The sequence below is a fragment of the Citrus clementina genome, unplaced genomic scaffold (assembly GCF_000493195.1).
Source record: "Citrus clementina cultivar Clemenules unplaced genomic scaffold, Citrus_clementina_v1.0 scaffold_3, whole genome shotgun sequence".
NCBI classification, from domain to species: Eukaryota; Viridiplantae; Streptophyta; class Magnoliopsida; order Sapindales; family Rutaceae; genus Citrus; species Citrus x clementina.
In genome coordinates, this window is record NW_006262339.1 from 28,327,402 (window position 1) to 28,339,971 (window position 12,570).

At 36.8% G+C, this 12,570-nt stretch overlaps 1 protein-coding gene across 4 annotated transcripts; it reads left to right on the top strand.

Annotated features, from left to right (window-relative positions):
* The first annotated feature begins 365 nt into the window (after positions 1-365).
* On the top strand, positions 366-12,364 carry LOC18047674 (probable phosphoinositide phosphatase SAC9). Of its 4 annotated transcripts, none has more exons than XM_024188363.1 (13): positions 369-600; positions 836-902; positions 1,451-2,049; positions 2,980-3,112; positions 4,299-5,515; positions 6,082-6,189; positions 6,321-6,491; positions 7,681-7,923; positions 8,063-8,560; positions 8,951-9,787; positions 10,187-10,384; positions 10,905-11,363; positions 11,452-12,364. In XM_024188363.1, the coding sequence occupies exons 2-13, from the start codon at positions 890-892 to the stop codon at positions 11,962-11,964; spliced, it is 4,989 nt and encodes a 1,662-aa protein (XP_024044131.1). In that variant the 5' UTR covers positions 369-600; positions 836-889; the 3' UTR covers positions 11,965-12,364. The 4 variants fall into 4 exon arrangements, with proteins under 4 accessions (XP_024044134.1, XP_024044131.1, XP_024044132.1 ...); XM_024188365.1 differs by having other exon boundaries at positions 559-600; positions 1,533-2,049; XM_024188366.1 differs by lacking the exon at positions 11,452-12,364 and having other exon boundaries at positions 366-600; positions 10,864-11,144.
* The last annotated feature ends 206 nt before the right edge of the window (positions 12,365-12,570 follow it).

Here is a 12,570-nt window from a genome sequence, read left to right on the forward strand (position 1 = left end):
TTAGTAGAGCTTTTGAAAATTAAATAAATTATTTTGTCTCTATTAGGAAAAACTTAAAATTTAGGTTTTTGTGAGTAAATGTTTAAATTTTTTTAAAAATATTAAAATATCTTTTCTTTATTTCATAATCTTATTTCATTCTTCACAACATAACTTTAAATAACTCACCTATTAAAATAATTTCATAATTTATAATAAAAATTCTAATTGACAATCAAATAATAAATTTTTTTTATAAAAATTCTAATAATAAAAATTCTACTTAAATAAATTACACTTGAAAAGGTATACAAAACGAACCTAAGATGAAAACAAAAATTTTTACATCCAGACAATTAAGCTTAAAACAATTTCAAATGAATTTTAGACTAATCAAAGTACAATACGTACCAAGTTTGGTAACTTATTGACATCTTCTCATATAACCTTCGATCAAGTCGATTCTCACTTGACGACTAATTGGTACATCACCGTTGTTCTCTATACTCGCATGCATCCGATCACAAATCTCACTCCAATTGTCGTCTTTCTTCGCCGTTTTAGCGCATCCTTCTTGAACTTCCCGCATTTCGTTCCCTCCTGTTACAAGTCTCCGGTCAGGTCAGTTCTCTTGACGATTAATTCGGCAAATCTTGAATCTCTTCTCTATCCCTCTCGTTTTCTCGTGTCTCCTTTCAGTTTAAGTGATTGAATCAATTTTATCGCAGTCTGAGAGAAATTAAGTAATGCTCTTGGATTTAAAATTTTTTTGCTTTCGACTTTAGATCTCGAAAGTCAAACTCTGCTACGAATCCATAGATTCTCAATGTTTATAATCTTATTTGTGTTTGACCAGGTAACTGGATCGTGAAATTCGTCGTTTTGTATCAATTCAAGCTTTCGCGAGCTCATGGAATCACCTGGTGAGTTGTGGTGAAACGTTATCGTTTCAATTTTCGCTTAATTCTTTATTGCATATTTTTTTCTCTAATATTTCAGTTTAATTTAGAAAAGAAAGAGGACCCAAAAAGAGAGAGAGAGAGAGAGAGAGAGACTCTACCATACTCAATTCCTTGCTCATTCTGATTTGGCCTGAATGTTGGCATTGACTATTATTTGTTTTCATTTCGATTTAATTCTCATTTAGACAGTCTTTTCTAACGGTCAATAATAGTTTAAGGAAAATGATAATAGGGATTTTGCAATAATCTTTCTGCATTGTTCAAGTTAGTAGACAATGAATAGGATGTTTATGTTTACCTCATTTTGAACCCTGAGGGCTTAGTTGAGTAGTTGATTGATTCGGTCTTGCAATGTGTTCCCACAAGGTTTTGAGTTTGATTCCTAATTATGTGGCCCTTAGTTTCGAATTTGAGTTTGTTAGGTGGGTTGATGGGGCTTTTGGGTATATTGTACAAACCTGTTGATTATTTATTTATTTATTTTATTTTTGTACTATTTTGTTTTACAGTTGGTGGTTCAAGACAGACATCTGTTATTGTTGTAACTTTGGATACTGGTGAAGTATATATTGTAACCAGCTTGTATTCTAGGACCGACACTCAAGTGATATATGTTGATCCAACTACTGGTGCACTTCGCTACCATGGGAAATGGGGCTATGATGTTTTTGGATCTGAAAATGAAGCAGTAGATTACATAACAAATGGATCACGATGGATGTGCAAGAGTACAACTTTTGCCAAGGCGATATTGGGTTATACCGCCCTGGGAAGCTTTGGGCTGCTTCTTGTTGCCACAAGGTTAACTGCCAGCATTCCAAATCTTCCTGGTGGAGGAACTGTATGCACGGTTACAGAGAGCCAATGGATCAAAATTCCACTTCAAAATCCTCAACCCCAGGGTAAAGGAGAAGTAAAGAATGTTCAAGAGTTGCCTGATCTTGACATTGATGGGAAGCACTACTTTTGTGAGACAAGAGATATCACACGACCTTTCCCCAGCCGCATGCCTTTGCAAAATCCTGACGAGGAATTTGTTTGGAATGAATGGCTTTCGATGCCTTTTAAAAGCATTGGTTTACCTCAGCATTGTGTCATTCTTCTGCAGGTTTTGCTTCATACTCGGTATCTTCAAAATTGATGCTCATTAAACTTCTTTCATTCCCTGCCCTCTCACTATCCCTTCACCTAATTTTGTTTCCAAAAGTTTGTTTGATAGTCTATTGCCACTATATGTAAATGTATCATTTCCATTCTGAGCATGATATTTTATTCATCATCACTTGTTATTCTAATCTTTAGATGAAAGAATATTTCGTATTAACATTTTTCATGGGCCAGTACCTATTTTATGGTCCATTGTAGATACTAATATGACCAACTTTATTTCTTGGTCATAAAAAGTTGCGACAGAAATTTTAAACATGTGAATATTTAAATCTGATAATTCATTAAAGATTTCAACCTAATAGATTGAAAACTTAGATTCATTCCATGAATGAAAGATAATAAAGCATCAGCCGATGGAATATGGGAAATAGAAACACTTTCCCTTCTATTAAGAAGAGCCTTCTTCAGATGATCCTCATTTTCTTCATCCACAGGCCAACCTAGAACATAACACACCAAGGTAAGAAAGAAAAGGGGTAGCAGGATTGCCTAGTTTGACAATTAGCAAAGCCCCAAATGTTCCTCTTTTACTTTTCTTTTAGAAAGGTAGACTAGTTTGACAGATTTGGGACATTGCATCATCCCTTTCTGCTGCACATGGTTGCAATGTTTTACTTCTCACGTGAAAGCCTAGAAATCCCAATCCAATAATAAAAGGCCATTTTAGAGTCAATGTACAAAAACTTCCTTCCTTGTCTCTATATCCTCTTTTACAATCCATTCTTAGTTGAATTGAGATTATGCTACAGCTGCTTCTTCAAGTTAACATTGTTATGCAATTCAATGGTGATTTACATGTGTACTTGTCCTAAGCATGTGATTTGAAAATAATATGTTAATATTGTTTTCACTGGATATTAATGTATAGGGATTTGCAGAATGTCGAAATTTTGGAAGATCAGGTCAGCTAGAAGGGGTTGTTGCTCTTATAGCTCGTCGTAGTAGGCTGCATCCTGGTACTCGATACTTGGCTAGGGGGATTAATTCTTGTTTTAGTACAGGTAAGATAATCTTTAACATCTCCAGACCTGGAAATTACATTTTTGTTGTTGAGATTCACTTGGTTCTTCTATACAATCAAAAAAATTAAGGATTTAGTTTTTTTTTTTTTTTTTGAAACGGAATTTTATTTTCCTTTCAGTACTCTTTGCATTCTGTGTATGCTGTTTATTCTGATTGTCATTGATCTCATGCCTTTACAAGGAAACGGGTAATAGTTTCAGTGGTAAATTCAAGTGGAATTGGTTTTGATTCTGTTGTTTAGAAAGATGGATTATAGAACTACAGAACATTTATCGTGCCACCTCATGGCTCATGCATGCTTTTGGAGTATTCTTTACCTGTAGAATTTTTGTTTTTGTAGTTGACTTGGAATATAACTTTACCATTTTTTTCAAATAATAAGAATCAATGAGTCTCATCAATATTAATCATTAATGAGCTAAAGATATATAACTTGTGTCTCAGAACTATATATGATATGCTTGTGAAGGTGTATTATTTTAAGTAGAGATACCAAATGCTACAGGGAGAAGCAAAAAAGAACATGCTCTGGTGAAAACCTTCTGACAGATTGCATTTTTGGGATAAAAAAGAAACATTGAGATCATCAGCCACACTTTTTCTTCTTGTACTGTTTAATTAGTTTAGAGGCCTTTTAGTTGGTTTTGCTTGCCTGGAGGTGTCATACAGTTCACTTTTTGAATACCCTGGTTTTCTACAGATTAGAACTTGGTTTCCTTTCACTCCACAGCTTTTGCTTTGCTACATCACGTCCTTTGGGATAATTGAATAATGAATGAATGAAAACAATCAAATAATTTCTGACAATTAGTTAATAACTTTTATTTTTTATGATCCTTTTGATATGTGTGGTCCTTTAATTTACAGTTGAAATATAAATATGAAAAAAGTCTGCCAATTAGTTTTACAAATGACTTTTGTGCCACAGAATTTTTTTTTTTTTGCCGAAAAACAAAACAAATTCATAAACAACATTGTATTTCACCAATTAACAGTGCAAGTGTCATTATAGTTTCCACATATTAGTTCTGTTTTCGTTAGTTTCATTTTCTTTCTGTTATGTAACTGATGTTTCATTGCTATAAAATTAATTGTCTGTTTCTCTTCACAACTGTTATTTTGAATGATTTTTTCTGAATTTTATAAAGAATTTGTATATGACAGGAAATGAAGCAGAGTGCGAGCAACTTGTATGGATTCCTAAAAGGTCTGGTCAGAGTGTTCCTTTCAATGCATACATCTGGCGGCGAGGGACTATTCCAATATGGTGGGGTGCAGAATTAAAGCTTACTGCTGCTGAAGCAGAAATTTATGTTGCAGATCGGGATCCTTATAAAGGAAGTCTGCAGTATTATCAGAGGTTGAGTAATCGATATGATGCTCGAAACTTTGACTTAGCTGTTGGGGAAAACCAGAAGAAAAAGCCTTTTATTCCAATTGTATGCATTAACTTGCTTAGGAACGCGGAAGGGAAATCAGAATCTATTTTAGTTCAGCATTTTGAGGAATCTTTGAACTATGTCAGATCAACTGGAAAACTTCCTTATACTCGAATTATTTTAATAAATTATGACTGGCATGCCAGTACAAAATTAAAAGGTGAACAACTTACAATTGAAGGATTATGGAAACATCTAAAAGCACCCACTCAGGCCATAGGCATTTCTGAAGGGGACTATTTGCCATCACGGCAACGACTTAATGATTGCCGAGGTGAAGTCATCTGCAATGATGACTTTGTGGGTGCCTTTTGCTTAAGATCCCATCAGAATGGAGTGATACGCTTTAACTGTGCAGACTCTCTTGATCGGACCAATGCTGCTAGTTATTTTGGTGCTCTGCAAGTATTTGCGGAGCAATGTAGGCGGCTTGGGGTCTCCCTTGACAGTGATTTTGCATATGGCTATCAGTCAGCTAATAACTATGGTGGATATACTGCTCCTTTGCCACGAGGATGGGAGAAACGAGCTGATGCAGTGACAGGAAAAACATATTATATCGATCACAACACTAGGACCACAACATGGATTCATCCATGCCCAGACAAACCTTGGAAGAGATTTGATATGACATTTGAGGAGTTCAAGCAATCAACAATTTTATCACCAGTGTCTCAGCTAGGAGATCTTTTTCTGCTTTCTGGTGATATCCATGCAACCCTTTATACTGGTTCAAAAGCAATGCATAGCCAAATTCTTAATATATTCAATGAAGAACCAGGAAAGTTCAAACAATTTTCTGCAGCACAAAATATGAAAATTACTCTGCAGAGAAGATACAAAAATGCAGTTGTCGATAGCTCTCGTCAGAAACAGCTGGAGATGTTTCTTGGATTGAGGCTTTTCAAGCATCTTCCATCTGTTTCAGTTCAACCTCTACATGTATGATACTGTAGAACTTCAGATTACCTATTCATACAATCTGAGTTCAATGATTATCAATTTTCATGAGGGATGGAGATAATATTACACTAGCTACTTGTTTCTAACCTAAGCATCCCTAACTTCTGCACATAAATAAATGATGTGCAAAGCATACCATAGCTATATCAATGCCCATTTCCTGTTTGATGTTGACCAATAATGTTTGGAAGTTAGCTATTGCATGGTAAGATGATTTGAAGCTTCATTTAAAGCTTCTAAGTCATCTGGCTTAGAGAATTTAAATGTCCTCCAAAAGTCTGGAATCACTGTTGCATCTCAGCCTAATTGATATTTGTTATTGTTAACTTGGAAATATTTTGTTAATCTTTCGGATTGAACAACATCGTGCTATGATCATTATTCAAGAAATGACCTCAAGAACTTGTTGCAGTTGAGTGATTTTTTGGTAATGACGAAAATTATTCATGTTTAGGAACAGCTCTTTAGGGGAAAAGCATATATGGGCTGGCTGGCCCTTTTTGGTGTATTTGATGAACCATTTCATATCATGCTGGTAACTGCAGGTTCTTTCTCGACCATCTGGTTTCTTTCTCAAGCCAGTTCCCAACATGTTCCCAAGTTCTGATGGTGGAGCTAGTCTTCTAAGCTTCAAAAGAAAAGACATGATCTGGGTATGGGTTGCAGCTAAACTTAGTCCTTTGTAGTATTCCTAATTCTCTGATTGTCTTTTCTTTGTAGCATTCTTAATTCTCTGATTGTCTTTTCTGTCCTTAATGGAATTCATGCATTTTTGGTTCTTTAGGTATGTCCACAAGGCACAGATGTGGTTGAACTTTTCATCTACCTTGGTGAACCTTGTCATGTCTGTCAGCTTCTTCTCACCATATCCCATGGTGCAGATGATTCAACATATCCAGCAACAGTTGATGTGAGAACAGGACGCCACTTAGATGGGCTTAAACTGATTTTGGAGGTTTGTATTGGTTCTATTGTACACCTTGCTTACAAATTTTTTATTTTTTATTTTTAATTTTGTATGATATGCTCTTTGTTGGTAAATTTCATTTGACTTAGAAGAGATAGTTTTATCCCAACAGTGGGATAAATCATTGAGATGCATGGCAGTGTGAATATAGTAGACAAAATCATTGAGACCCATGGTGGTGTGAACATAGTAAACTTTGTCAAACACAGCTAAGATGAACAAATTGTTTCATTAGCCTTTATCTTATCTGCTGTGATGATTCAAATTAATGCTGTTTGGTAGGTTGCAAAAAACGAAATGAGCTGACTGTTCGTATTATTTAGTCAGATCTCTAGCAATAAGTTGAAGTTCATTGTCACATGGGTTGGGAGTAGTGTGGGCTGTGAGTAGTAGAATGGATTTATGGAGTTGATACAAGTGCCCACAATCTCTCATGTCATTCTAGGATTAAATGGATTGCACATTACTGTAAAAATGGAGGTTAAATTTATATAATTCGGATTGATTGTAAAATGGAAGGCAGAGATGAGTTAGAAAAAGAATGACCCGTGTCTTTTTTGAGCTGTTTCTAAATGTCCCTGGTGTGCTTCATGCTTAACACGTGCCTTTCCAAATAATTTTGCTTAACCTGTGCTTGTCTACTTCTTGTGCTATTCTGTGCCTGGTCCTGAGCTGTATTGGTAGATTGACATCCAGCTTGAACTTTCAGGTATATCTTTTGTACATAAATTCTAAATACCCATGGACTTAGCGTGATAAAGTCAAGGATCCATTTAGCTGAGTCCTTCAAGTTTTGTTAGTATGTCTTCGGATTATAAATATGTAACAAAATGAGGTGTAGAATACATTTAAAAAGAAAAAGATAAAAAAACAAAAGAAATGAAAAGAGGTGTTTAGAAGTAATAGCTAAACTAGATACACTCCCACTAATTAGCAATTCTGATGAACAGTGCCCTTAGCTTCTTTTATACCTTGAAGTTGCAGAAATTGATTCTTGGTGAATTAAGTCACTTGCGGACATAACTTTTTCTTCCATCTAATTTCTATTAGGTTAGATAGGAGAAGACTTGTTTCAGGGTGTCCTGACCCTAGTATTAGTTTTCTTGTCAGACTTTTCATGAAAATTTACAATGCACGCGACATACAACTTCTAGTAATCCTAGGACTTTGTTGACAGGGTGCTTCTATTCCTCGTTGTGGAAATGGGACAAACCTTTTGATGCCTTTACCAGGATCAGTTAGTGCTGAGGATATGGCTATTACTGGAGCTGGTGCACGACTTCATGATCAAGATGCACCAACCCTTCCACTGTTGTATGATTTTGAAGAATTAGAGGGAGAATTGGATTTGCTTACTCGTTTTGTGGCAGTTACCTTTTATCCTGCTATTTCTGGAACAAGTTCCATGACTCTTGGTGAGGTAGAAAATATTTTCATAAAATGTTAATTGATGTATCTACGCAATTTATTCTTAAATTAGTATTTTAGACCATGAGCTTTTTGGAGTGGGTTTGCTGTAACTCCTGCTGGTGACAACATAATTGTTAATATTATTACAGATAGAGATTCTTGGAGTTTCTCTTCCATGGAGGGGGGTATTCAATAATGAAGGCCCTGGTGCTAGATTAATTGAGCTTGGCAAAAAGTTTCAGAAGGAAACCGATCCATTTTTGTCAAATTCAGTTACGAATACGGTTCTGTTTTCCAATGAAAATGTGTCAACATCAATGCAAACAGAAGCTGCTTCCAATCCTTGGGTTGACCTGTTGTCTGGAGGGGACACATTTTCTGATCCTCTTTCAGAGCCGTTTTCTAACCCTCTTTCTGAGCCGTTCTCTGATCCTCTTTCTGAGTCGTTCTCTGATCCTCTTTCTGAGCCAGTGACAAGAAATGTTGCATCTGGAGGGGCTGATTTGCTTGATTTCTTGGACCAGCCTATAGTTGAAGATCATGGTGTGGAAACTTATAAAAGATCTTCAACACAGGATGGCTGTTCTCTAGCTAGTGGTGCCCAGCAGTACATAGGCTGTCTAAAATCCCTTGCAGGGCCACGCGAGGTATAGTACTGCTCTCTTGTGTTTTTTGCAGCTCTACATCTTAGCAACCTCATCTTTTTAATGGAGTAAATTCTAGAAGTTCAACAAATTTTGCTTTGCTAAATGTATAACTTATTAATCAGAGTCCTGTTATTATGGTTTGACACTACTGACATATTGTGTTGGTAATTTATTTGTACTTCCCTTGGTTGAATTATTTGCTGTCTCCATGCCATTCGATATGGTGCTACTTGGTTTTGGATCATCCATGACACTATATATATATGTAAAGGATGAATTGATTGTTTTGGCTTGTATTCTCACATTTTATGATTGATCGATGCAAAGGTCTTCCTGTATTAAATTCAACCTCACAAGCGTAAGATTGACAGATTCTGGGCAAATTTTCAGGAAAAGAAACTAGACTTCATGGAAGCAATGAAGCTTGAAATTGAACGTCTGCAGCTGAATCTTTCTGCAGCTGAAAGGGATAGAGCTTTATTGTCAATTGGAACTGATCCTGCCTCTATAAATCCAAATGTATTGCTTGATGAATCTTACATGGGAAGACTGTGTCGAGTAGCAAACACTCTTGCATTACTTGGCCAAGCTTCCCTAGAAGACAAAATTGTTGGTGCAATTGGCCTTGAGAATAGTGATGATAGTGTTTTAGACTTCTGGAATATTACTAGAATTGGAGAGAGTTGTTCTGGTGGTGGGTGCGAGGTTCGTGCAGAAACTAAGGTGCCTGCTCTTGCTTCCTCAACTGCAACATCTGTTGGATCTTCACAATCCCCTTTGTTGTGTTCTCAATGTGAAAGAAAAGTTTGCAAAGTTTGTTGTGCAGGAAGAGGAGCTCTACTGTTTTCAAATTATAAGTCAAGGGAAGTGACCAACTACAATGGCTTCTCAAGTCAGAGTGGATCAAGCCATGGAAGCCAAGTTGATGTATCTACCAGTCGTTCACTAACACTGGATGGCGTTATCTGTAAACACTGCTGCCATGAGATTGTGCTTGATGCATTGATGTTGGACTATGTTAGGGTCTTGATTAGCTTGCGAAGAAGTTCCCGTGCAGACAACGCAGCATACAATGCTTTGAATGAGGTTGTTGGATCCTGCTTAAAGGATAGTCTTTCTGAGAGGATTCAGTCTTCCGATAACGTGCAAGCAGCTGAAGTCCTTCACCAATTATATGGTGGACAGGAAGCACTTGCTGAATTTCCATTTGCTAGCTTTTTGCACTCGGTATGTTCTTGGTTTGTATTCAGTTCTCATCATATTATGTTTTCCTTTTAAATTTCTTTTCTTGATTAAAATTTTTAGAAATATGTTTTAGCATTTATTCTTATGATATATGCCCAGAACATTCATCCCACTTATCCATGAGAATCCTTGTCTGGTTTGATTTTCAATTGAGACATTTTTGGGAACCTTGAGCAGGTTCCATATGCTAATAATCTTTGAGGTAAGGTGTTGTAGGATGCCTTGAGAAGCCAAAAACCTATTACAAGGAAAAGCTCTTGCATTGTTTTGTGCAATCTGTGTGCGAGCAAGTCATGTCTCTAATAATTTCATAGTTTGCTTGATTGGAATTTTTTATCTTGATATGGATTGTTTATTCTAGATTCCTTGGTGCCACTGTAGGTTGAAACAGCAAAAGATTCAGCACCGATTTTGTCACTGCTTGCTCCATTAAATTCTGGATCAAGGCACTCATATTGGAGAGCTCCACCTAGTACTACTTCTGTTGAATTTGTTATTGTTCTCGGTTCTGTTTCTGATGTCAGTGGGGTTATCTTGCTTGTTAGTCCTTGCGGCTATTCTGTGGCTGACACTCCGATGGTAAGTGCCATATTTATTCCCTTATTTCCTTGTTGTTCAATAAATTTGGTGATAAGCCAAGTGGCCTTAATAATGAAGCCCAGTACCAGGGGTGGTGGGTAATAGATATTGAACTTGTGAATATTCCTAAGCAAACACTGAATCAACATATACCTCGGCAAAAGTTCTCTATGCTATGATAATGGAAGTCATATTTTGAAATGATTAAAAGAGTCCCTGTGTAATGCCATTTCCAAAGAAATTGCAGCTGGGGGTTTAGTTTCATGTAGGTTAGTTTCCGATAATAAACTTTCCATTTCATTAATTGCTGATGAAAAAACCAAGTAAGAACCATTTTCAAATGCACTGCTAGAGAAATTGTAGCTTTTTGTCATTAGTTAAAAGGAAAAAGAATAAGAACTATCCGGCCCTTTCCTTCATGAATGTGTGTTGAGGTTGCTGTATTATTTAGTCAGTATTTGTAATTTTCTTCCCTGCAGTGCTCTCTGCCTCCTGAATTTGCTTCTTATTGCTGTTACAGGTGCAAATCTGGGCAAGCAATAAGATACACCGGGAGGAAAGGTCATCAATGGGAAAATGGGATGTCCAATCCCTCATCACATCTTCAGATTTGTATGGTCCAGAAAAGTCTGCTAGTGTTGAAAAATTACCTAGGCATGTAAAATTTACTTTTAAGAATCCTGTTAGGTGCCGCATTATTTGGATCACATTACGTCTTCAGAGACCTGGTTCGGCTTCAGTTAATTTCGGGAAGGACCTCAGTCTTTTGTCTCTTGATGAAGATGAAAACCCCTTTGCACAAGTAGATAGACGTGCTTCATTTGGAGGAGCAGTTGAAAATGAACCGTGTATTCATGCCAAAAGAATTCTTGTAGTCGGAAGCCCAGTAAAAAGGGAGGGGCTTACCACATCACAGAGCTCTGAGCAGCTAAGTATTAGAAACTGGTTGGATAGAGCTCCACAAATGAGTAGATTCAAGGTATTAGTTGCTTTCACTCTTTGTTCATTCATAATTCCAGCTTTCTGCTTGATGCCTTGCCTCTGATAAACCTCTTTTTTCTCTTCAGGTCCCAATTGAGGCCGAGAGATTGATGGACTACGATCTCGTCTTGGAACAGTATCTACCTCCAGCGTCACCTTCGCTTGCCGGATTCCGTCTAGACGCTTTCAGTGCAATAAAACCTAGGGTTACCCATTCACCCTCCTCAGATTCAGATATCTGGGACAAATCAGCAACATTTTTAGAAGACAGGTACATCTCTCAAGCTGTGTTGTATTTACAAGTATCCGCACTCCAGGAACCACATAACATGGTAACTATTGCGGAATATCGACTGCCGGAGGCTAGAGCCGGAACGCCAATGTACTTTGATTTCCCACGACCGATACAGTCCCGACGAGTTTCATTCAAGCTTCTTGGAGATGTTACAGCATTTGCAGATGAACCTTCAGAACAAGATGATTCAGGATTGAGAGCTCCACTTGTGGCCACAGGTTTGTCTTTGTCAAACAGAATCAAGTTATATTATTATTGTGATCCTTATGAGCTCGGAAAATGGGCAAGCCTTTCTGGAGTTTGATCGTTATTTACATGTAAGAGAAAGGGTTTTGGGTTTGATTTTGATTTTGATTTGTAATTTTTGTCAGTTTGTTGAAATTTTTTGTTGTATAAAAGCAGAATGTAAAGGTATAAAAATTCATTGATGCTGCAATGTCTGTGCTTTTGAGAAAGAAGAATTCAATGTGTTTTCTATGCCATTGGATTTTCCACTGCTTGTAAACTTGGGCTGTCGAATGCTCTGTGAACCTTAAGGGCTATAAAGTAATTTTTGAGACTGAAGGATTTATTAATCGAGTTCAGAGGATTGCAAGTTGGTGAGCGTTGGCATTTAAAAAATCAGTTGTTATTCTCTCAATAATCTCTCTCTTCTGCCGACACCCCAAGCTCAGAAACCCGTTGTTCCGACGGACGCGTAACACTTCTAGAAATTAGCCTTTTCTTCTATTTGAAGGTTGATCTCTCGTGAAGTGTTTTCTTTTTTGAGTGAAGGTGGTTTTCTACTTACGTACGATGGGGGTCTTATGATATCTAATGTGTGAAATTTCTTTCTCATTTTACCATAAAGAAAATGTTGTAATGATCTAAAGCTCGAGTCTTAAATTATCTTAAATTTATATTTAGAGTG